Genomic DNA, 23859 nt, shown 5'->3' on the forward strand with positions numbered 1-23859 from the left:
GGTGGGGACCATGACCTCCAAAGCTTGGGGGCCACGCACTTGGAGGTTGTTTGCAGAATTCATTTCCTTGTGGTTGAATGATTGAGATCCTCTTCTCTTGCTACCTGCCAGCTGAGGACCGCTCTCAACTCCTAGAGTCTGTACGCCATCCCCTGCTACATGGCCCTCTCCAGACATGGCAGTTTGCTTCCAGGACAGCAGGAGAATCTCTCTTAATGGTTCACCCAATTAAGTTAGGCCCACCCAGAGCACCTGCCCTTTCTCATGAACTCAAAGTCAACAGATTAGAGACCTTAATGACATCTGTGAAATCCCTTCACCTTTGCCATCTCAGGAGGGAAATCCCATCATAGCCCACAGTCACAGGGAGAAGATTATACAGCACAAGTACACCAGAGGCTGGGAATCTTGGTGGAGTCACCTTAGAATTCTGCCTAACATGCCTATCAAATTGGCCCAGATGAACAGTTTTGATAATATGATGTTGACAATAACATAGGTAAACAGATTCTCTCATACATTGTGAGTGGACTTAAAGAGCATTGTCTTTGTAGGAATTCATTGTACAAAGAAGGTTCAATGTGGCACCACGTATCGTAGCAAAGGCTGGAAGCAACTTAAATGCCCACCCATAGGGGGCTGATTAAGTCAATACTGTTACATACGTACTTGCAGTTGTTGAAAAGAATATGGATTTTTTTTGAAAAAAATAAATCAATATGGAAGGATCTCAGAATGCAGCAACCAGCCTCCAAGATGAGTTTCATCTCCTGGTGTTTGTGTTCTACTATAATCCCCTTCCATATTGTATCAAGGTCTGCTTAACCTTGTGAAAGAAGTGATAGTATGTCATTGCTGAGATTAAGTTATAAAAGATATCACGGTTCCCACCTGGTTCATTCTCTCTTTTGGATCACTCATTTTTAAAAAATATTTATTTATTTATTTATTTATTTTTGGCTGTGTTGGGTCTTCGTTTCTGTGCGAGGGCTTTCTCTAGTCGTGGCGAGCAGGGGCCACTCTTCATCGCGGTGCGCAGGCCTCTCACTGTCGAGGCCTCTCTTGTTGCGGAGCACAGGCTCCAGACGCACAGGCTCAGTAGTTGTGGCTCACAGGCATAGTTGCTCCGCGGCATGTGGGATCTTCCCAGACCAGGGCTCGAACCTGTGTCCCCTGCATTGGCAGGCAGATTCTCAACCACTGCGCCACCAGGGAAGCCCTGGATCACTCATTTTGGGGGAAGCTGGCTGCCATATTGTGAGGACACTCAAGCAACCCTACGGAGAAGGCCATGGAGCTAGGAACTGAGGCCTCCTGCCAAGAGCCAGCCATGTACAGAAGCCATGTACAGATGATGCAGCCCAGGTTGACAGCTTGACTACAACCTCATGAGAGATCCTGAACCAGAAACATCCAACTAAATCACTCCTGGATTCCTGACCCACAGAAACCAAGAGATAATAAAGCTCTGTCATTTTGAGTCACTAAGTTCTGGGGTAATTTGTTATGCAGCAGTAGCTAACTAATACACACATATACTGTGCTAACAGAAAAAAAGCAGGTTGTAGACTCGGGTATAGTATGCTACCATGTGTGTAAAAATGTACATATATAGAATTATATAACATGTACACATAATTTATTCCCCAGAAGAGCATAGAAAAAACTGCAAATGGCGGCTACCCCCATAAGAGAGGGGACAAAGATTGGAAGGAAATTTTTCACCAGTTAACCTTGTATCTTGGGGTGCCTTGTGCATTTTGTCCCATATGTATTTATACATAAAAGGAATGATTTAATACATGATGAACGAATGAAGGAATGAATGAATGAATCATTTACCTTGAGTAAGGCTCTTGCAGCCTTCCGACAAGCGTCGTAGTACTGGTTGTAATTCAGAACTTCCCACTTTCCATTCTTCTTTGATGCGAGGGCTGGATAAGTCCCAAATCGGTTGACTGACTCTCGAAAAAATTCAGGGATGGTCATGGGGGTCTCATGGCCTGGCCCGTGTTTTGAAAGCCTCATAAGGACTTCTCCATCTCGGTGAATGGTCCACGGCCCAGGAGTAACTGCAAATAGTCACCAGGGTTGGGTGGCAGACTTTTTTTATTCATTTAATAACTCAGGAGTTGGGGGGGTGGCGGGGGCTGTCTTTTTGAACCTGAATTAATCCCACACCTCGAGTGAAGTCGTATGGTCAGTGCTGGTCTACTCAAGCTTCCTCTTTCATTTATTTCTTCCTTACCCTCTCAACAGTTTATTATGAAAATTTTCAGGCATACAAAAATTTGGATTGTATAGCTAATGCCCTCTACCCACCACCAAATTCTACAACTTCTAGCATTTTGCTGTATTTGCTTTATCACATCTCCATCCAGCCATCCCTCTATTTATCCATCCATTCTGCCATCTTACTTTTTGATACATTTCAAAGTAAGCTGCAGCTGTCCATTTCACCCTTCAACATTTGAATCATTTTAAAAAATTTTATTGAGGTATAGTTGATTTATTGCAACGTGTTAATTTCTGCTGTACAGCAAAGTGGCTCAGTTATGCGTATATATATTCTTTTTCATATTCTTTTCCATTGTGGTTTATCACAGGATATTGAATACAGTTCCCTGTGCTACACAGTAGGACCTTGTTGTTTATCTGTTCTATATATAATAGTTTGCATCTGCTAATCCCAAACTCCCAGTCGTTCCCTCCCCTACCCCCCTTCCCCTTGGCAACCACAAGCCTGTTCTCTATGTCTGTGAGTCTGTTTCTGTTTTGTAGATAAGTTCATTTGTGTCATATTTGAAATTCTACATATAAGTGATATCATATGGTATTTATCTTTCTCTTTCTGACTTCTCTTAGTATGATAATCTCTAGGTCCATCCATGTAGCTGCAAATGGCATTATTTCACTCTTTTTAAAAACATTTTAATCATTTGGTGTGAATCAGTATTTAGTATTTGAATCATTAACTAGAATTCCATACTGTTTACAAATGATATATATATAGACATATCTGCATTACATTATTATTACATCTGCACCGTATATAATTATATCTGTACCATATGTATAATTACCTCTACACTATATATGTATATAATTACATCTGTACTATATAATTATATTCTCAATCTATATATTATTACATCTGTACTATATAAACAATTACATATTACATCTGCCACATATATATACACACACAGTTACATCTGCACTATATATAATATACATGTAATATGTAACATATAGTATTATATATATTATATATTTATGTGCTTTACCCACACAGGCTCACCATCCTAATAAGGCTCACACACAGGCTCACCATCCTAATAAGGAGGTGCTATTATCAATGCACCACCCCCCCCGCCCCCAGTACCAACAATACACATGAGGCTTCAAAAGAGTAAGTGACTCACCCATTGTCACCCGGCTAGCAGAGCTCTGCCCTGAACGACAGGGCCCAGCTGTCAACCACTTGCCCGTGCCACCTCTGCTCCCCATCACATATAGAGACTGGGCCTCCCAGGTTCGGGCATCTCCGCCAAGGCCAGCAGCTGGGGCAGGGAGGAACTGTGCCTGACTCTCCCGGCCTGGACCCCTTTATAAAAAGCCATGGCTGACTCAGCGCACCTTTCTCTCTCACACAGCACAGCATACCTCGTTCTTGATTCATGTCTGCTTTAAGGTCCTCAGCCTTCTCTTCTCAAGTCATTGGGGTTTCAGCCCTTCCAGGTCCGCAGAGACCATTCTTCACAGTGCTGCAAGGCACAAAGCAGGGAACTTAGCAGGCCTGGCAAAGGGGCTGCAGGTCTGAAGTCAACTCCCATGTCTGCTTAGTCATGTCTGCCCAGAATCCTGGGGTTGATTAGTCATGCCTGTCCTGGGCCTAGGAGGAGAGGAGAGTGGCCTGTATGCCAGATCATAGAGCAGTTGTAAAGTCCAAAGGGTGTTCAGTCTTTGAGTTTCCAGAAGAGTGGCTTAAACAGTTAGACTATAGGGGCCAAGGCCACACGTGATCCTTTGGGTGAGAAAACATTTTGAGGTCTCCTGAAGGAAAGCAACTCTCACAAGAGAGTTCTGCTCTGGTTGGTTGCCTTAAAGATAGTACAACATGAGGGACTTCCCTGGTGGCGCAGTGGTTGAGAATCCACCTGCCAATGCAGGGGACACAGGTTCGAGCCCTGGTCTGGGAAGATCTCACATGCTGCAGAGGAACTAAGCCTGTGTGCCATAACTACTGAGCCTGCGCTCTAGAGCCTGCGAGCCACAACTACTGAGCCTATGTGCCTAGAGCCCGTGCTCTGCAACAAGAGAAGCAACCGCAGTGAGAAGCCCACGCACCGCAACAAAGAGTAGCCCCCACTCACTGCAACTAGGGAAAGCCCGCGCTCAGCAACGAAGACCCAATGCAGCCAAAAATAAATAAATTAATTAAAAAAAAAAAAGATAGTACAACATGAAAACCCAAAGGGCATAAAGGAAAAAACAGTAAATCTTGTTACATAAAAAGTTTTAAATTTTTCACATAGAAAAGAATACCATGAACAGAATCAAAAGATCAACAACAGACTGAAAAAATATATATAGGCAACACATCTAATCAATAAAGGCCTGATTTCCTTAATATGTAAAGAATGCCAATGAATCAATAAGAAAAAGATCAATAACCCAATGAGAAATGGGACAAAGGCTTGAATAGACAATTCTCTGAAAACACATTTTTAAATGACTTTTAAAAACAGGAAAACATGCTCCATCTCAGTCTAGAGAGAAACGCAATAGAAAATACAATGCAATTTTCACCTATCGGATGATGTAAGACCAAAAATGTTGAAAAAGACCTTATATTCTTGAGGATGTGGGATAACAGGGGCTCTCAAATACTATGGTAAAAGTTGATGCAGCCCCTTTAGAGGATGTTGTGTTAGTAATCAAGCTTAAGGTCACATGGCCGTGAATCCATTGGTAGAGGACTGCAGATTCCTGGCTGCCCAGGGTCCTTGCACACTCAGGAACTGACAGACATAGCTGTTTGAAGCCTTTTGTGTATGATGAGGGACAAGCACCACTCCTTAAGCTTGTTTGACTTTCAATGTGTTAATCCTTAAATCTATTAAACAACATTTTTCTAAACATCTACATAACATGAATTAATAGTTATTCTCATGGACTGAATTGTGTTCCCCAAAATTTGTATGTTGAGGCCCCAACCCCCCTATTGTGATTGTATTTGGAGATGGAGCCTTGAGGGAGGTAGTCAAGGTTAAATACAAGGGTGGAGCCCTAATCCAATAGGATTGATGTCCTCCTAAGAAGAGAAAACCAGCTCTCTTTTTTTCTCTCTACCACATGAGGACACAGCAAGGAGGCGGCCGTCTGGAAGAGAGGCCTCACCAGAAACCAGTCCTGCTGACACCTTGATCTTGAACTTCCAGCCCCTGCAACTGAGCGAAAATAAGTTTCTATTCAGGCACCCATTCTGCAGTGTTTTGTTATGGCAGCCCTAGCAGACAGTTACATAAATACCTTAAAAAATGTTGCTTAATGAGCTCGTGAATTTAATCAAAATTTCCCAAACAGGGACTTCCCTGGTGGTCCAGTGGCTAAGACTCCGCTCTCCCAATGCAGGGGGCCCAGGTTTGATCCCTGGTCAGGAAGCCAAGATCCCACATGCATGCCGCAACTAAGAGTTCGCCTGCCGCAAGGAAGATCCCGCATGCTGCAAGCAACTAAGACCTGGTGCAACCAAATAAATAAATATTTTTTAAAATTCCCAAACAATTCAACAGTGGCCACACATATTTCCTTAATCAACCCCAGCCCCCAAGCATGTAATTAAACTCACATATCCAATACATTAATCTGTTCCAATCAAAAGGTATCTCCAGACATCCTCAGCTGTCCCCTTGGAGGGCAAGATAGCTGGTCGACACTGATTGCGAGTGATGTTTCAGTGGTTTCCATGAGGAAAACTGTATTATTTAGTTTGTGATCCACCGTGTGCTCCACATAAGAATCAAGCAGTTGTTATAAATTCGAGATTTGCGGTTAATGTTCTACCAACTCCAAATATTTCTATCAGAACCAAGGGGTATATAGCCTCTGGCCAATGGAGCCCCATGACCTACACAGGGTCCTGTACTAGCAGATACCGGCTTTGTATTTCAGTGAAAACAGGTAGCTAGAAAAAGGCGCCTTAGAAGATGAACTTGAGTCTCCGTGGAGCTTATACACACAGAGTAGACCCATCAGCGGAGCAAAGAAAGCAGCAAAGCACAGCCGATTTAGACGAAGCTATAAACATGCATGTGAAGATGTGCCCAAAGCATGCGGCAAACGAAGAAACTAGAAGGAGGTCCAAGGTCTGGCTGGAGCCACTGGATCTGGCCAGAACCTTAGGGGCACCCTGGATTCACCCTTCACTCCCCACCTTCCTTTCCTTCCCTCCCTCCCTTCCTTCCTCCCTTCCCACCTCCCCCTCTCTTCCTCCCCCCTCCCCCCTCTCCCCCCCACATCTGGTCCACCAGCAAATTCTATCAGCTCAGCCTTCAAAATCAGTCCCAAACCAACCGCTTTCGAACCTGGGCTCCCTTTCATGAGCCAGAGGGACCCCAGTCAAGGTGGGGCCCATCACCCGCATGCGCTATGTGGTTGCTGGCTGGATCCCAACACAAACAAGGTGCTTGTGAGGCAATCGAGGACTTGAACGCTGCCTGGATCTCAGGTGACACGAAGAGAGGATGGTAGCTTTTGAAAGTGTGATAACAACGGCTCTGGGACTCAGTTACAGAAGAGGATCCCTGTCGCTAAGGCGTTCCCAACCTGGAATAATACCGTGCTGTCTGGGGTTGGCTTTAAAACCAGCCGGCGGGGGGCGTGGTCGCGTGGAGATGAACAAGGTCAACTTCACGTTGACAATTATTGTAGCCAAGTAGTGGGTACATTGTGGGGTGGGGTGGTTCACGACACCGCCAGCTCTATTTGTGCGTGATTGAAAATTCATAGAACTCTTCACCAAAAATAAATAAATTCTATGATATGTGAAAAAACTGTACTGTGTTAGGATGGACAATTTAAAAATATTTTGTGGCTAATTTCATTGGGCTTCCAGGTGTTGCTAGAGATAAAATATAAGGAGAAAATAATATGAGCGGTAGCTTCCCATTTTCAATATAGACTTAGGTCTTGTCCATAATGTATCAATTACGTGTTGATTGTTGAAAAGTCTTCATCACTTTTCCAAATATGTGTTACATGGTGATAGCATACAGAGAAAAATTTCCTCCAGTCAATTAATGTTTTATAAATAAAGGTTTCCTTTGGCAAACTAGAAAATAAAAGATGTACTGTACACCAAAATCCTATATCCCTACCCCAATGTGAAATTTTTGATAAAATATAACAAAATTTTGTAATGTAATAAAAGATCTACCCCATGCCAAGCACCATGACAAGCTGTTTGGGGCTACCGTAAAGGACTTTCAGAAAGTATCTGTTTCCACAAAAAAAAATTAAAATCGGGAATAGAACTCCCACTTGAGAGCAAACTGAAGTAAATTGGGACTTCCCTGGCGGTCCAGTGGTTAAGACTCTGCACTTCCACTGCAGGGGGCGCCGGTTTGATCCCTGGTCGGGGAGCAAAGATCCCGCGTGCTGCGGCGCAGCCAAAGAGAAAAAAAAATCAAAGTAAATTGGAAACACCAAAGTATTATTCACCTAAAAGAATTTTAAACTACATACAAAGAATGGCCACTGCAGCACTGTTTGGACAGCAGAGGACTGGAAGAAATGGAAATATCCAGCAATGAAGGACTGGTAATATGCATTATGGAATCTCCACATGGTGGAATGTTCTAGAGCTGTGTAAGAAAACACCAGGCACCAGGAACGCACAGTCGTGTTCACAGCAGCACAGTTCCCAGTAGCCAAAAGGTAGAAACAGCCGAAACACCCCTCAACGTGTGAATGGCTAAACAAAATGTGGTCCGTTCGTACAATGGAACATTATTTGACCCCCAAAAGGAGTGAAGCCCCGACACTCGCTACAACGCAGATGGACCTTGAGAACACGATGCTCAGTGAGAGAAGCCAGACACAGAAGGACACACAGGGTGTGATTCCATTTATATAAATGTACATAGAGACAGAGAGTGGGTTTGTGGTTGCTGGGGGGCTGGGGAGTGACTGTTTAATGAGCACAGAATTTCCTTTTGGGGTGATGGAAATGTTTTGGAACTAAATAGAAAAGATGGTTGCACAAGATTGTGAATGTACTAAATGCCACCGAGCGGTTTACTTTAAAATGGTTAATTTTACGTTATGTGAATCTCACCTCAATTAAAAAACACCAGAAATGTTGATTCATGGTTCCCGAAATGGAACATTCTCCAAGACATAAAATTAAATTAAAAAAGCAAGATGCAGGACAACAGATTAAGAATGTGACTGGGCAGGCAGACGGGTACATGTGTGTGACTCAAGAAGAAAGTTCTGCGCCTCTGGTCTAAGAGGTCATTACCTCCTTGGTGGACACAGTGCAGAATGCCAGCAATCTGACCCCAAATTTGACCGCTGACGCCCTGAGAATGGGACAATGAGAGAGAGGTCTCAGATCACAAAGTCCCCAGGGGCCTGTGGCCATCAGCAGGCCTGTGCTGGTCTCTTCCAGCTTCACCACCACCAAGAGCCCATCCTGCACACCCAGCAAGGGAGAAGGGAGGGGCTCCATCCCAGGGGTCAGCCACTCTCCTCCCCTGGTGCTTCCTGAGCATCTACTGGGTGCCGGGCAGTGCTCTAGCCACCGGGCAACCAGATGGACAGAAATCCCTCCTGGAACTGACATTCTAATTGGGAGAAACAGCCAGGAGACAAACAAAGATCAATTCAGACGGTAACAGGATGAGCCTCGAAAACATCAGGCTGAGAGAAAGAAGCCAGATACCAAAAGACACAGAGTGTGTGAGTCCATTTATGGGAAGTGTCCAGAACAGGCAAATCCACAGAGACAGAGTGTGGATTCATAGTTGCCTGGGGCTGGGGGAGGTGAGTGTGGAGTGGCTGCTTAATGAGAGTTTGGTTTCCTTTTGGGGTGTTGAAAATATTTTGGAACTAGATAGTGGTGGTGTTTGTGCATCGTTGTGGATGTACTGAATGCCACTGAATTGTGCACTTTAAAATGGTGAATTTTGTGTTAGGTGTGTCTGCCATTAATTTTAAAAAATTCAGATTAATGATGACCAGAATGGAGACAATAGAACAGGGCATTGTGATAGAGAGCGCTGGGGTGGTCAGGGAGGGCCTCTTGGAGGAGGTGACATCTGAGCTGAGACCTGAAGGATGCGGAGTTCTACTGCAGAGAGTGTTCCAGGCAGGGGGAACCGTGAGGGCGAAGGCCGTGAGGTGGGAAGCAGCTTAGCATGTTCCCGGTGCAGAAGGTAATATGCAGCGTGGCCGGCCTCCAGGCAGCAAGGGGCATATGGAGATAAATACGAAGACGGCCCCCCCTCATGCCACATGCCCTCATCTCCTCAGCTCCAGCTACTGGAACCTTCTCTCCACCCCCTCCCCCCCAACACACACACACTCCAAGCTCCTTCGCACCTCAGGGCCTTTGCACATACTGTTCATTCTGCTCCAAACACTGTCCTCACTAATCTTCACCTGTGGCTTCCTCTGTTTATGAGTCCGTTCTTCAGGGAAACATCCTGTATTATCCGAGGCTGGGCCAGACCCTACACCCTCTCATTCCACCTTCTTTCCCTACATTGCACCATCTAGCTTTGTAATTGTGTGTGTATGGGTGTGTGTATGCGACTATCTTGTTGATCATTATATCCCTAACACCTAGTACAGCACCTGGGGTTCGATCAATATTAGCTGAATGAATATATATGTAAATATACTGATTCAATAGACCTATGGTTCTCAATCAGTGGTGATTCTGTGCTTCCCCCACCCCTGCCCCGCAGAGGATACTTGGCAGTGTCTGGAGAGTTTCAGGTGCCACAAGTTGGGGGTGCTACTGGCATCTATCGGGTAGAGGCTGGGGCTGCTGCTAAACATCCCACAGTGTCCAGGATAGCACCCCACAACCAAGAATTATTCGACCCCAAATGTCAAAAGCACCGACCCTGAGAAACCCTGGACTAGACAAGGCAGTTATAGCATGAAAATAGCAAGCACAGTCAGAGTCTTTTCTATACACAGAAGTAGTAGGGGGAGCCCTACGAAGAGAGACATGTCCCTGTGTTCTTGGGCTGAGAGGCTCCCTGTAAAACCAGGGACAGTTAAACTCTGGTTAATATGAACCAACAACAGCAATAAAAACAGGCAACGTGGGTCTTTCTGCAAGCACGATTCTGAGAGTTTTATATGTACTGACTCATTTCATCTTCACAACCCTTCGAGGCAGCTACTCTTATTGTTCCCCGTTTTGCAAATGAGGAAACTAGAGCCTGGCGAGCTGAGCTTGCCTGTGGTCCCAGTGTAATACTTTCTCTTTGATCCTGAAATCAGCTCATCATTCATGAGCAGCTAATAAGTGGAGGCAGTATGATTCTTCCACAAAGCCAAGGTCAGATCAAGCTATGGATTAAAAGAATCTTGGCCAGATGGAGAATGTCCGTTTATCAAGACATCAGAAAGCAGTAAGTCAAGATAAGTCACTGACCAAGATGAAGCATTTGCTATGTTTATATCCCAAGAAAGAATTCATATACAGAATATGAAAAGACTTCCTCTTTAGTTTTAAGAAGACAACCCCATAGGAAGTGGGTGCAAACCGTGAACAGACAGTTCACAGAGCAGGAAACACGAACAGGCTATAAACCCAGGACAAGATGCTAAGGTTCCTTGGTAATCAGGGAAATGCACATTAAAACCACAATGAGATATTATTCCACCCCCAGTAGATGTACAAAAATGCATCAAATGCTAGAGAGAAAGAAGAATGGGAGCCCTCCTCCACTGCCAGGGGAGCTAAAGATGACATGCCCCATTGGGAAAGCATTGTGGTGTTAATGGTTAAAGGTGAACACATGCATATCCCTGACTTGGCATCTTCACTCCCAGTTATATGTATACCCAAGAGAAACTTGCACATCAGCCCCAGGAGACATGGACAAGAATGATCACAGTGGCCGTGTTCATAAGAACCCCAAACTGGAAACAGCCCAAATATTCATCAACAGGAGAATGGATGCATCCATTATGGAATGCTATGCAGTGATGAAAATGTAGGAACAGACACAAAAACTTGGGTGCATCTCCCAGCCTTGATGCTGATAAAGAAGCAGGTGGCAGTATGATTTTATTTATATAAAGTTCACAGACAGGCAACATTAATTAGTCCTCGTTTAGGTGGTAAAACGAGAAGGAAAAGTTCTACAGGCAGTTCAGGACAGTGTTACCTCATTCAGGCGAGGGAGGAAAATGAGAAAAAGGCAGGACACAGAGGCCTTCTAAGTTCCTAATAATATTCTATCTCATAAGGTGAAGTAGGTACACAGGCATTTATTGCTATTCATTAAATTGTACGTTAAAATGTTTTGTGCATCATTTTATACGCAAGATGTGTTTCACAATTTTAAAAAGCCATGTAGGGTTTATTATAGCAATGCAAAAGTTATTCAACATTCAAATTCTCACTGAATTTAAGGGACAAGTGTGAGACACTATATAATCTCCTCAAGAGAGAATTTCATGAAATATCCATTTTTAAATGACAGTCCCTTAGCCGATAAGAAATGGAAGACTCTCCATTACTTGATAAAGGCTACCTACCAGCACTATAAATATTATACTTAACAATGGCAGCAGAAGCATTGGAAGAGTTTCCATGAAGTCAGAAATAAGACAAAGACATCAGCTGTCACTGCTACTAGTCAGCATTGTTCTGGAGGCACTTGGCCAATGCAGTAAGATAAGAAAAGGAAGTGAGAGGAATAAAGATTGGAAACAGACAGCATCGCCATTTTGCAAACGATGTGATTGACTACCTAGACTATTCAGTCAACTGAAAAGCTATTAGAAATAAAAACAGTTCTGTAAGGTGATTAGATAGAAGATCAGTATTCAAAAACCAATAGCTTTCTTGTACACCAGCAGCAACCAGTTAAAAGATGCAGTAGAAAAGTATCCCAAGGCCAAAATGTGTGTGTGTGGTGAGTCCGGCTCCTACCGCAATATGCCTGGATGCTATATTGACATATTGATACATGAAAAGTCAAGTACGATCGTCAGACACCGAATCCCAGAGGGCCCTCGTGTGCCCCTCTCCCATACCACTGGCACCTGCCACTCTTCACCAGGTGCGGTTCTGGCCATCACAGCAAGGCATTGGTTGCCGAGACACCTGGGCACTCAGGGTGTTTTCTTCTTCCACAGAGATGATAAACAAGTTGCTCCTCCTGGGAACCTGAACACGTGCTGCCCCTTCCCAGCCCTCGTCACCGACTGCGTCCAGCCAGGATAGTGGTGGTGGTGACAAGAGGCAGGAAGGCGGGCAGTTTCCCCTCCCTGACAGCCCTTCTACCCCATCCAGCCTTCCGGAACCTTCCTCCCAGCCTCCTCTTGTGAGGTCACTGGCTGTCCCTGCCTCCCCACCCTGCCCCCACTCCTGCTTCCGGGGCGCTCCCTGCTTCTCTTGTACGGACCCGTTCGTTCGGGCACTGCGCTCCTGCTTCTCTTGTACGGACCCGTTCGTTCGGGCACTGCGCTCCTGCTTCTCTTGTACGGACCCGTTCGTTCGGGCACTGCGCTCCTGCTTCTCTTGTACGGACCCGTTCGTTCGGGCACTGCGCTCCTGCTTCTCTTGTACGGACCCGTTCGTTCGGGCACTGCGCTCCTGCTTCTCTTGTACGGACCCGTTCGTTCGGGCACTGCGCTCCTGCTTCTCTTGTACGGACCCGTTCGTTCGGGCACTGCGCTCCTGCTTCTCTTGTACGGACCCGTTCGTTCGGGCACTGCGCTCCTGCACCTGATTGTGACACTTTTATGGAGCCACCGTACTTAACGCTGGGCATCGTGCTAGATGCTGGAACCGTGAAGATGTGCAAAACCAGACGAGGTCTGCTCACGGAGCCAGCGGGGAAACCTAGAGTCATGCAAACAGGGAGACCCAGTGTGTGTTGGTCAAGAGGGTGTTGGTGTTGGGGGGAGGGCTGACCTAGGCAGGGAGGTCGCGAGAGGTTCCTCAAGCTGAGGTCTAAAAGCTGGGTGGGTCTCAGCCCCGACCTCACCACTTTCTATCACGCTGCCCTGCTTTATGCGTCCTTAGTCTGCTTTGCTCATTGCTGCATTCCAGTGCCTAAAGCAGTGCCTGGCAGGGCTCACAGCAGGTGCTCAATAAATAAAGATTTATTACCCAAATGTTCTGCTCTGCCAAGAGACAAGAACAAGGAGTGTTCCGTTGTCTCTGGAGCCTTCTGGGTGGTTCCCATCCACGGCTGACCAATGTCACTCCGCAGAGCAGCGAGACAGCTGTGGCTGGGAGAGAGAGCATCCACCATGAGCCATTCTGCCCCCTCTTTTCTAGACCCCTCACCTAAAGATTGTCTCCCAGGCCCCCTTGTTGCGACATGTGGCCATCTGGCTAAATCCTGACCTGTGGGAATGTGGACCTAGGTGATGGGGGTCACTTTGGGGTTATGCCCTTAATGGAAAGGAGATGGCACCCCCTTTCCCTAGTGGGAGGCTGGGACCTGAAGCAGACACCTTGGACAAGAGGGGAGCTGGACAGTGAGGGAGGCAGAGCAACAAGAGGGAAGGAGCCTGGGTCCCTAATGACTGTGGAGCCACCTGGCTAGTCCTGGACAAATACAGAGCTCCATGCACACTCACACACACACACACAAACACACCTTCATATGGACATGCAATCACATGCACACGCATGTATACTCACCTGCACTCACATGCATGCACACCTGCTCCCACAGTCATACCTCACATCCTAAGACACACCCTCCTACAGACACAAAATTGCATACAGCCACACGCTGAGTCACACACACCCTTTTATAGACACAATTACATACACACACGGTCACGCATATGCACTCATACACAGACACACAGTTATATACACACGTGCTCACACACATGCATGACAACCTCACATTCACGTGCATCCTCATTAGATACACGATTGCATACATATATGCTCACACACGTGCACTCACACGTCTTCACACAGATACATACTCTCACACACATGCACACACAAGTTTCTCACCCCAGAAAAGTCCACTCGGGAAAAACCTGTGCAGAGATACCTCAGCTGAGGCTTGGTGAGGACGGGGCAGATGCTCCAGTGCTTGCCCAGATCTCATTCAGGGATGGAGGGCGTGCTGCCAGCTTCCGGAAGTGCTAAGCAGACCTCTGCTGCTGGCCCTTTGGGATCAGCCTCCGCTGAACGGCACCCCAGCATGTAGGGTTACACGCCCTTCTCAGGGCAGCCCACAGCCGCGTCATGGCGTAAAGTCCCTGCCTGTCACCCCAACTCAGAGCAGCTCTGAGAGGCCGTCCCAGCCGCAGAGCCTCCCTGGGGGTAGGTGACCTTCTCTCTCCCTTGGGAGCCCAGTCCTGCTTCCCCCCCTCCCACCAGTGTCCCTCCTGAGTGCTCCCTAAATAAACCGTTTTGCAAGCTCAGTTTTCCTCGGCTTCACAATGAGCCCAACATAGAGCAAAAGCAGTAATCGTCTCCCACTCGAATCCCTCCATTGACCTTGCCTTACCTTTCTCTTACCTGCCCCAGCTAAGGTAGCAGCAGGGACCCTTCTTTCCTCACAAGCCTTGGCCATCAGCAGTGACCATGCTCTCTAGGTGGTGGAGGAGCCCCTCCTCCAAGCAGAGGGACAGAGTTTATTCCAGGCCACCGCGCACATTTTAATCGAGAAAAGTCTGACAGTAGAAAACAGGATTGCATGGAGGCAGCAGCTGCAGAAAGAAAAGCCCTGATTTGGCAAAATCCGTCTACCCCAACCCCGCTGACCCCGGAAGATTCCCCTCCCCCAAAGACAAGGGCAAAACGAACTGAAGCTGAGGGCAACTCTGTGAAGGGACCCAGGTGCCCGCATTGGACATCGGGGAAGGGGTGACTCACCTGGGCAAGGGGGAGTCGGACCCCAAGCACTTTGGGCTGCTTTCAGGATCTGCTCCACATCCGTCTCTCAGGATGAGAACAGGGGGAAGCTCTCAGCCAACCTCCAACTTTCCCCAATTAACCAACTCACCCACTAACTCAGGTTCTGTCCCCCTTACAAAGCATGCAGATGGGCCTGGTTCATATAGAACCCTCGTGGGGTTACTGTGAAATGCACGTGCATCTGTCCCACATGGGATGAGCTGTGTGCTTAGTGAGGGTGAGATGTTTATTCCCAAACCTGTTTACGCCCATTGTACTCGTTACCCTAACAACATGATTTAATTAAATATTATACCCACCAATGCAATACAAGGGCAAAAAATCATTGTTTCTAAGCCCAAAGTACAGGTGATTCAAAAAAGATTGATGAGGGACTTCCCTGGCGGTGCGGTGGTTAAGACTTCCCCTTCCAGCGCGGGAGGTGCGGGTTCGATCCCTGGTCAGGGAGCTAAGATCCCACATGCCTCGCAGACAAAAAACCAAAACATAAAACAGAAGCAATATTGTAACAAATTCAATAAAGACTTTAAAAAACATGGCCCCCATTTTAAAAAAAGTGATTCACGATAGTGATTCACAATTTAAAGAAAAAAAAAAAAAGATTGATGAATTAAGCAAGGTGGTATATTGCGTCTGGGAAAAAACTGGAAATCTACCCTGTCCAATATGGTAGTGACTACCTGTGTGTATATCTAGATTTAAATTTTTATTAAAGTTCAAGTGAGAACTGTACACCTTAAAAATGGTTAAGAGGATAGATTGACTGTTGTTTTACTACAGTTAAAAATAAAAATAAATTAGCTTAAATTTAAACTTCAGTTCCTCAGTCACACAAACAATAGTTCAAAGGCTCAGTAGCCACATGTGGTTGGTGGCGGCCATATTGGACAACCCAGATGCAGGACGTCTCCAGCATGTTCTAGACTGGAGTGGCAGACCAGTTCTATACCCAGGGTGTTCTTCAAGTATCTTTATGCTCTTACTACACTCTTGTGATTACAAGCTCTTAATGATAGTCAGGAACATTAAAGATAGGATAGTAATTAGATTATTGAAAAGTTTATAAAGCTTATTCACATATTCAGTGGGTTGGTTGGTCATGTGAGAAATTTCAGCACCTTCCTTCTTTTCTTGTACTATCTATTTATTAAAACAATTTTGCTTTTCTTGGTGATAATCTGTATCGTCAGAAACTTCAGTTGTAGAGCTCTCAACATTGGCTTCCTCGCCACAGTTTCCAAGCTTTTGCTGAAAACCCAAGAATTCTTTTCTTGGCACCCCTTTGTCCTTGTGGCCCCATCCCTAGTATCCCATGATCGCCATGACCTTCAAGATCAAGGGAACAAGAACTTTTTGGACCTCTGCTTGGGGTTTCAGGCTAGGAAGCATCTAAAGAAGTGACTCCCCCCATCTTGAAGAAATTGAAATCAGAAAATGTAGAGGTTGATTTATGCAAGAGATACCTAAGGATCTCCAATGGGCAGATCCATCTTCAAAGAGAAGGACTTAGGAGCCATACATCAAAAGGGTACAGAAGATCTCTAGGACAAGGGGAAACAAAAAACCAAATGAATCCCTGCCTTCAGTGACTTTTTCCAGTGACCAGTCAAATACCGGAATGCTCACACATCCAGAAATTCCTCTGGGCACCAACCCTCCTCCAGCCCAGGTCCTGTGTCCTGTGTTGTTTGTGTTCTGAGTCATCTAAGCGTCACTCACTACCTGGGGAGCTGGGGGGAGGATGAATAGAGCAGAAGCAGAGAGGAAAGTCTGTGGCTTGAAGTAAAGGGCTGGGGATTTGAGGTTCAAGAACTGATACCCACCCTCCTACATTTCTGGTGGGAATAAAAATTGGCGCAGCCAGTTTGGAAGACAGTCCACATGTCCTCAAAAGGTTAAACAGAGAGTTATCATTTGACCCAGCAGTCCCGCTCCTGGGTGTATTCCCAAGAGAAATGAAAACGTACGTCCACACAAAAACTTGTACACAAACGTTCACAGCAGCATGATTCATGCTAGCCCCCAAACCAAATATCTGTCAATGGGTGAATGGATAAACAGAACATGGTGTATCCATCCAAGGGAATGTTATGCAGCCATTAGAAGGAATGAAGCTCCTGGGGACTTCCCTGGAGGTCCAGTGGTTAAGACTTCGCCTTCCAATGCAGGGGGTACGGGTTCGACACCTGGTCGTGGAGCTAAGATCCCACATGCCTCACAGCCAAAAAACCAAAACATAAAGCAGAAGCAATATTGTAACAGATTCAATAAAGACTTTAAAAATGGTCCACATCAAAAAAAGAAAAAAATCTTAAAAAAAAAAAAAAAAAAGGAACGAGGCTCTGATACATACTGCAACACAGATAAACCTCAAGAACATTTTTGCTGGGTGAAAAAGCCACATGAGTCATATACTCTATGATTCCACTTATATGGGGAATCTAGAATAGACAAATTCATAGAGCCAGAAAGTAGAATAGATGTTGCCAGGGGCTATGGGGAGGGAAGAGGGAGAAGTGACTGCTGATGGGTGTGGACCCTCCTTTTAAGGTGATGAAAATGTCTTGGAACCAAATAGAGGTGATGGCTGTACAACACGGTGAATGTACTGAATGTCACCGAGTTGTCCACGTTCAACTGTGGAGTTTTAAAGTTTAAAAAAAGTAATAAATAAATAGATTATCCTGACTGTGCAGCATTATTTAACACTCAGGATGTGCTCCATTAGAGCAGCTCAAGGTCAGAGAGGCAGAGCCACTTGGCTGAGGTCACACAGCAAGCAAGCGATGGAGGCACAGAAATCCTGCTTAGTTCTGTAACTTTGCTCCACCCCAGCTCTTCACAGAGCATCCCAACCCTCAGAGAGCCTCTGAGTTGTGGTCCCCAGAACCAAACAGTGCTTGATACGGACTGGCAGCTGCTCCACAGCAGGACTGTCTCCCACTTCACTGGTGGGAAAACAGAAAAGTTAAGTAACTTGCCCAGAGGCACACAGCTGGTCAGAGGCAGGGTGACTGAGAATGCCAGTTCTAGACCCACATCACCTCTCTGATCTTTGGTCTGTCCTGGTTGACACTGAAATTCTCTGGGCTGTGTGTCCCAGCTCTCCTTTTTTCTGCATCCTTAGGATCATTAACTAGAATCTGACCCTGTACTTGCATGTCTCACCTCTCTCTGTTTCTAGCCCTGTTGCATCCTGTCTTTATTTAAAATGTTGACATTTTGTTCATCATGGTTTTTTTGGCATCATCTTGGTTTTTAAAAATATTGCATTGAAATGTTATTCATCTTGGTGATTGAGTTTTCTGCTTTTAAAGGACAGGCAGGAGAGGAAAAATGGTTGATGTTTCCCCTTTCCCTCTCTTCTTGCTCAGAATGGGGATGTGATGCCTGGAGCCATGGCAGCGATTTTGTAATCATGAGTCAACAAGCAAGGGGCACAAGAAGCCAGTGGCTTAGGACATTAAGAACCTGAGCTCTTGACAACATTGAGTGATTGAATCAAAGTCAGCAACCATTTACATGCAGATTTCCTGTGTAGTGAAAAAAATAAACTCATTTTGTAAACTGCTTTGGTTAGATTTTCTTTTAGATGCAGTCAAATGCTAACTGCTACAATCTTAAAATGACATTTCTTGGCTGACTTTAGAGGTTAACAGTTTATGATGGGATATATCATCTATCTAAGTAATTAACCCCAAATTTCTCAAGATAAAAGTCTTAAACCCACTCCTGATGCTCGTATATTGTTGGTAGGAGTGCATTAGTACAGCTTTGGTGAGAACAATTTGGCTGTATTTGTCAAAATTTTAGAACATACATCCTTTTTTGCCTTCCCCTGTATTATGTCAACTCAGTATTTTATAGGACTAATCCATTACCTTTTTATATTTAGACTAATTTCTAAAAATGTTATGAAAGTAATACATGTCCATGGTTTTTAAAATTCAAAAGAAACAAATAATCTGATTAAAAATGGGCAGAGGACCCGAATAGACGTTTTTCCAAAGAAGATATGCAAATGGCCAACGGGCATATGAAAAGGTGCTCAACATCACTAATCTTCAGGGAAATGCAAATCCAAACCATAATGAGATGTCACCCACTAGACATCAGTCAGTTAGAATGGCTTCAACAAAAAGACAAGAGATAATTAAGTGTTGGTGAGGATGTGGAGAAAAGGGAACGCTTGTACACTGCTGGTGGGAGTGTAAATTGGTACAGCCACTGTGGAGAAGAGTATTGAGGTTCCTCAAAAAATTAAAAATACAGCTATCATATGATTGGACAATCTCACTTCTGGTTATATATCTGAAGGAAATGAAATCACTGTCTTGAAGAGATACCTGTACTCCCATGTTCACTGCAGCACTATTCATAATAGCCAAGACCTGGAAACAACCTAAGTGTCCATCGACAGATGAATGGATAAAGGCGATGTGGGGGTGTGTGTGTGTGTGTGTGTGTGTGTGTAATGGAATACTACTCAGTCATAAAGAAGGAAATTCTGGCATTCGAGACTATATGGATGGTTCTTAAGGACACTATGCTTAGTGAAATAAATCAGACAGAGGAAGAGAAACACTGTATGATCTCTCTTATATGTAGAATCAAAACAAAACACGGGGGACTTCCCTGGTGGCGCAGTGGTTAAGAATCCGCCTGCCAGTGCAGGGGACACGGGTTGGAGCCCTGGTTCGGGAAGATCCCACATGCCGCAGAGCAGCTAAGCCCGTGCACCACAACTACTGAAGCCCGCGTGCCTAGAGCCCGTGCTCTACAACAAGAGAAGCCACCACAATGAGAAGCCCATGCACTGCAACAAAGAGTAGCCCCCGCTCGCCAGAACTAGAGAAAGCCCACGCACAGCAACGAAGACCCAACACAGCCAAAAATAAAATAAATAAATAAATTTATAAAAAACAAAACATGGGAGGGCGAAGCTGGGGTGAAGTGAGCGTAGCATCGACGTATATACACTACCGAAAGTAAAATAGTTGGCTGGTGGGAAGCAGCAGCATAGCACAGGGAGATCGTCTTGGTGCTTTGCGATGACCAAGAGGGGTGGGATAGGGAGGGTGGGAGGGAGGCTCAACAGAGAGGGGATATGGGGACATGTGTTTGCGTGTGGCTGATTCGCTTTGTTGTGCAACAGAAACTAACACGGTATTGTGAAGCAATTATACTCCAAAAAAGATGTATTTTTAAAAAATTACTTTGATTAGAACTTTTCCCCCCTTCAGTGTAGTTACGGCATGCATTTGAAATACAGTTGTGTTTGTTTAAAAAAAACAAAAACAACTAGCACACCATTGTAAAGCAATTATACTCCAATAAAGATGTTAAAAAAAAAGAATACAAAACAAAAACAAAACACGGAACTCACAGATACAGAGAACAGATTGGTGGTTGTCAGAGGCGGGGCTGGGGGATGGAGAAATGGGTGAAGGTGGTCAAAAGGTACAAACTTCCAGTTATGAAATCAGTAAGTCCTGGGAATGTAAGTCAGTCACAGCATGGTGACTTCAGTTAATAACACTCTGTCGAAGATTTGAAAGCTGCTAACAGAGTAGATCTTTTTTTCCAATATATTTTTTATTGAAGTATAGTTGATTTACAATGTGTTCATTTCTTCTGTACAGCAAAGTGATTCAGTTGTGTGTGTGTGTGTGTGTGTATATATATATATATATATATATATATATATATATACACACATTCTTTTTTTAAAGTATTTTTGCCATTATGGTTTATCACAGGATATTGAATATAGTTCTCTGTGCTGTACAGTAGGACCTTGTTGTTTATCTGGTCTATGTATAAAAGCTTACATCTGCTAACCCCAACCTCCCACTCCATCCCTCCCCCAACCCCCTCCTCCTTGGCAACCACCAGTCTGTTCTCTATGTCTGTGATTCTGTTTCTGTTTCGTAGATAGGTTCATTTGTATCATATTTTAGATTCCACATATAAGTGATATCATATGGTATTTGTCTTTCTCTTTCTGACTTACTTCACTTAGTATGATAATCTCTAGGTCCATCCATGTTGCTGCAAATGGCATTATTTCATTCTTCTTTATGGCTGAGTAATATTCCATTGTATATATGTACCACATCTTCTTTATCCGTTCATCTGTTGATGGACATTTAGGTTGCTTCCACGTCTTGGCTATTGTTAATAGTACTGCTGTGAACATTGGGGTGCATGTATCTTTTTGAATTATAGATTTGTCTGGGTATATGTGCCCAAGAGTGGGATTGCTGGATCATATGGTAATTCTATTTTTAGTTTTCTGAGGAACCTCCATACTGTTCTCCATAGTGGCTGTACCAACTTACATTCCCACCAACAGTGTAGGAGGGTTCCGTTTTCTCCACACCCTCTCCAGCATTTGTTATTTTTAGACTTTTTAATGATGGCCATTCTGACTGGTGTGAGGTGGTACCTCATTGTAGTTTTGACTTGCATTTCTCTAATAATTAGTGACGTCGAACATCTTTTCATGTGCCTATTGGCCATCTCTATTTCTTGAGAGTAGATCTTAAAAGTTCTCATCCCAAGAAAAAAATTGTAACTCTGAATGGTGATGGATGTTAAATAGACTTATTGTGGTGAACGTTTTGCAATATATGCAAATATGTAATCATTATGCTGAATACCTGAAACTAACATGTCAGTTATACCTCAATACAAATAAAATTTGAAAAAACAGCAAAGAAACTGCCCCCACAAATTTAGGCAGAGAGCTGGATTGAATACGTGGAGTGGTAGTTTGGAGATTCCTACTATAGACTCCCCAGGCTGATTCTCATTTTTATTTTTCCAGAGGAAAACTATAACTTTTCTCACAGCTCCCCCTGGTGGGAGCGTCCATCTCACGCACCGGGCCCAGAGGGAACATAGCACAGCATCTGGGGTGTCTACAGCAGGCAGCAGAGATGGAATTCCCTGGTTTTTGAGTTGCACTTTTTAATTAAGGTAGTTCGTACCCATTGTTTTGTTGTTGTTGTTTGAGTATCAGAAAGATCAGAAAGGTTTATAACAAAGCAAAAATGCCCTGTTCCACCTCTGCCTCCTAAAATTCCACAGGTTATCCCTCCCCCAGGAGCCAACCATTATGGATACTTTGACTATTTCCTTTGGTGGTAACCTCAGTTTCTCTTATTGTTGTTGTTGTTGTTTTGACCACGTTGCATGGCTTGTGGGATCTTAGTTTCCCAACCAGGGACTGAACCCGGACCCTCAGCAGTGAAAGCGCAGAGTCCTAACCACTGGACCGCCAGGGAAGTCCCTAACCTCAGCTTTTTTTAAAATTAATTTTTTATTTTATATTGGAGTATAGTTGATTTACAATGCTGTGTTAGTTTCAGGTGTACAGCAAAGCGATTCAGTTATACATATACATATATCCATTCTTTTTCAGATTCTTTTCCTATATAGGTTATGACAGAATTTTGAGTAGTGTTCCCTGTGCTATTCAGGAGGTCCTTGTCGATTATCTATTTTATATATAGTAGTGTGTATATGTTAATCCCAAACTCCTAATTTGTCCCTCCCCCCACTTTTCCCCTTTGCTAACCGTAAGTTTGTTTTCTATGTCTGTGAGTCTGTTTCTCTTTTGTAAGTAAGTTCATTTGTATCACTTTTTTTAGATTCCACATATAATTGATATCATATGATATTTGTCTTTCTCTGACTTACTTCATTTAGCATGATAATCTCTAGGTCCATCCATGTTGCTGCAAATGGCGTTATTTCATTCTTCTTTATGGCTGAGTAATATTCCATTGTGTATATGTACACATCTTCTTTATCCAGTCATCTGTCAATGGATGTTTAAGTTGCTTCGATGTCTTGGCTATAGTGAATAGTGCTGCTGTGAACATTGGGGTACATGCATCTTTTCTAACCTCAGTTTTAGACATTATCTTCTGACTTCCTGTTACAGCCTTGCTATCTGATGATTTTTGTCCATATCTTTACATGAATTAATATTCTATTACCTATCCTCATAACAGCATAAAATAAATAAATGAATTGACCACTTCATAAAATGAAAATCTAGGAGAAAACCAGAATCCACCACAACTTTAAGAACTTCAGGAATTTTATTCCATCTGTGTTTTTAAACACAGAGAATGAAAAGTGGATATTCTGAAACAGTCGTGGTCTGGAAAAAAATAAAACAAAACACAGGGACATCCACCTGAAAACGCAGAGGGAGGCCAAATCCGCCCACGTAAATATTGTCTTCCACAAACCCATTCGCGTAGTTTACGCTATTCCGTATTCTGTTTCCTATTTGTGATTTTCTGCAATTAATGATGAACGTGGCAGAGTTGATATTAGTTGGGTGATATCCCCCAAATAATATGGATAACCAGTGTCCTTCATGAAGATGTGAAGGAGCTGCCGAGTTCCCTGTCCCCCACCACCGTCAGACTGTCCTGCCAAAATGTTAGGCAGGTCCTTCTATAATTTCCTAAAAGTCACTTACGTTCATGCGTGGAGTTCTGCCTAGTCAACCCACATTACCGTTACAACTAGTACACTTGCAATCAAGCTAAGAATGTTAGATTCTTAACTTCATTTTTTAAAAAATATTTATTTATTTATTTATTTAGGTTGTGCCAGGTCTTAGTTGCGGCAGGCGGGGTCCTTAGCTTCATTTTTGTAAAGTGGGCAGTAAGGGTTCTTGACGG

The 23859-nt window shown here is 44.2% G+C and overlaps 1 protein-coding gene across 1 annotated transcript in view; it reads right to left on the reverse strand.

The window, feature by feature from the left end:
• ACSBG2 (acyl-CoA synthetase bubblegum family member 2) overlaps positions 1-23859 on the reverse strand; it is a 175881-nt gene that overhangs the window by 29931 nt on the left and 122091 nt on the right. The window contains exons 6-7 of the mRNA XM_082380623.1: positions 3667-3767; positions 1843-2072 (exon numbers count right to left, since the gene is read on the reverse strand). Coding sequence (XP_082236749.1) covers positions 1843-2072; positions 3667-3682 — 246 coding nt within the window. The 5' untranslated portion in view covers positions 3683-3767. The remainder of the gene's footprint in view (positions 1-1842; positions 2073-3666; positions 3768-23859) is intronic.

This window comes from Balaenoptera borealis (genome assembly GCF_965194805.1).
Source record: "Balaenoptera borealis genome assembly, chromosome: 2".
NCBI classification, from domain to species: Eukaryota; Metazoa; Chordata; class Mammalia; order Artiodactyla; family Balaenopteridae; genus Balaenoptera; species Balaenoptera borealis.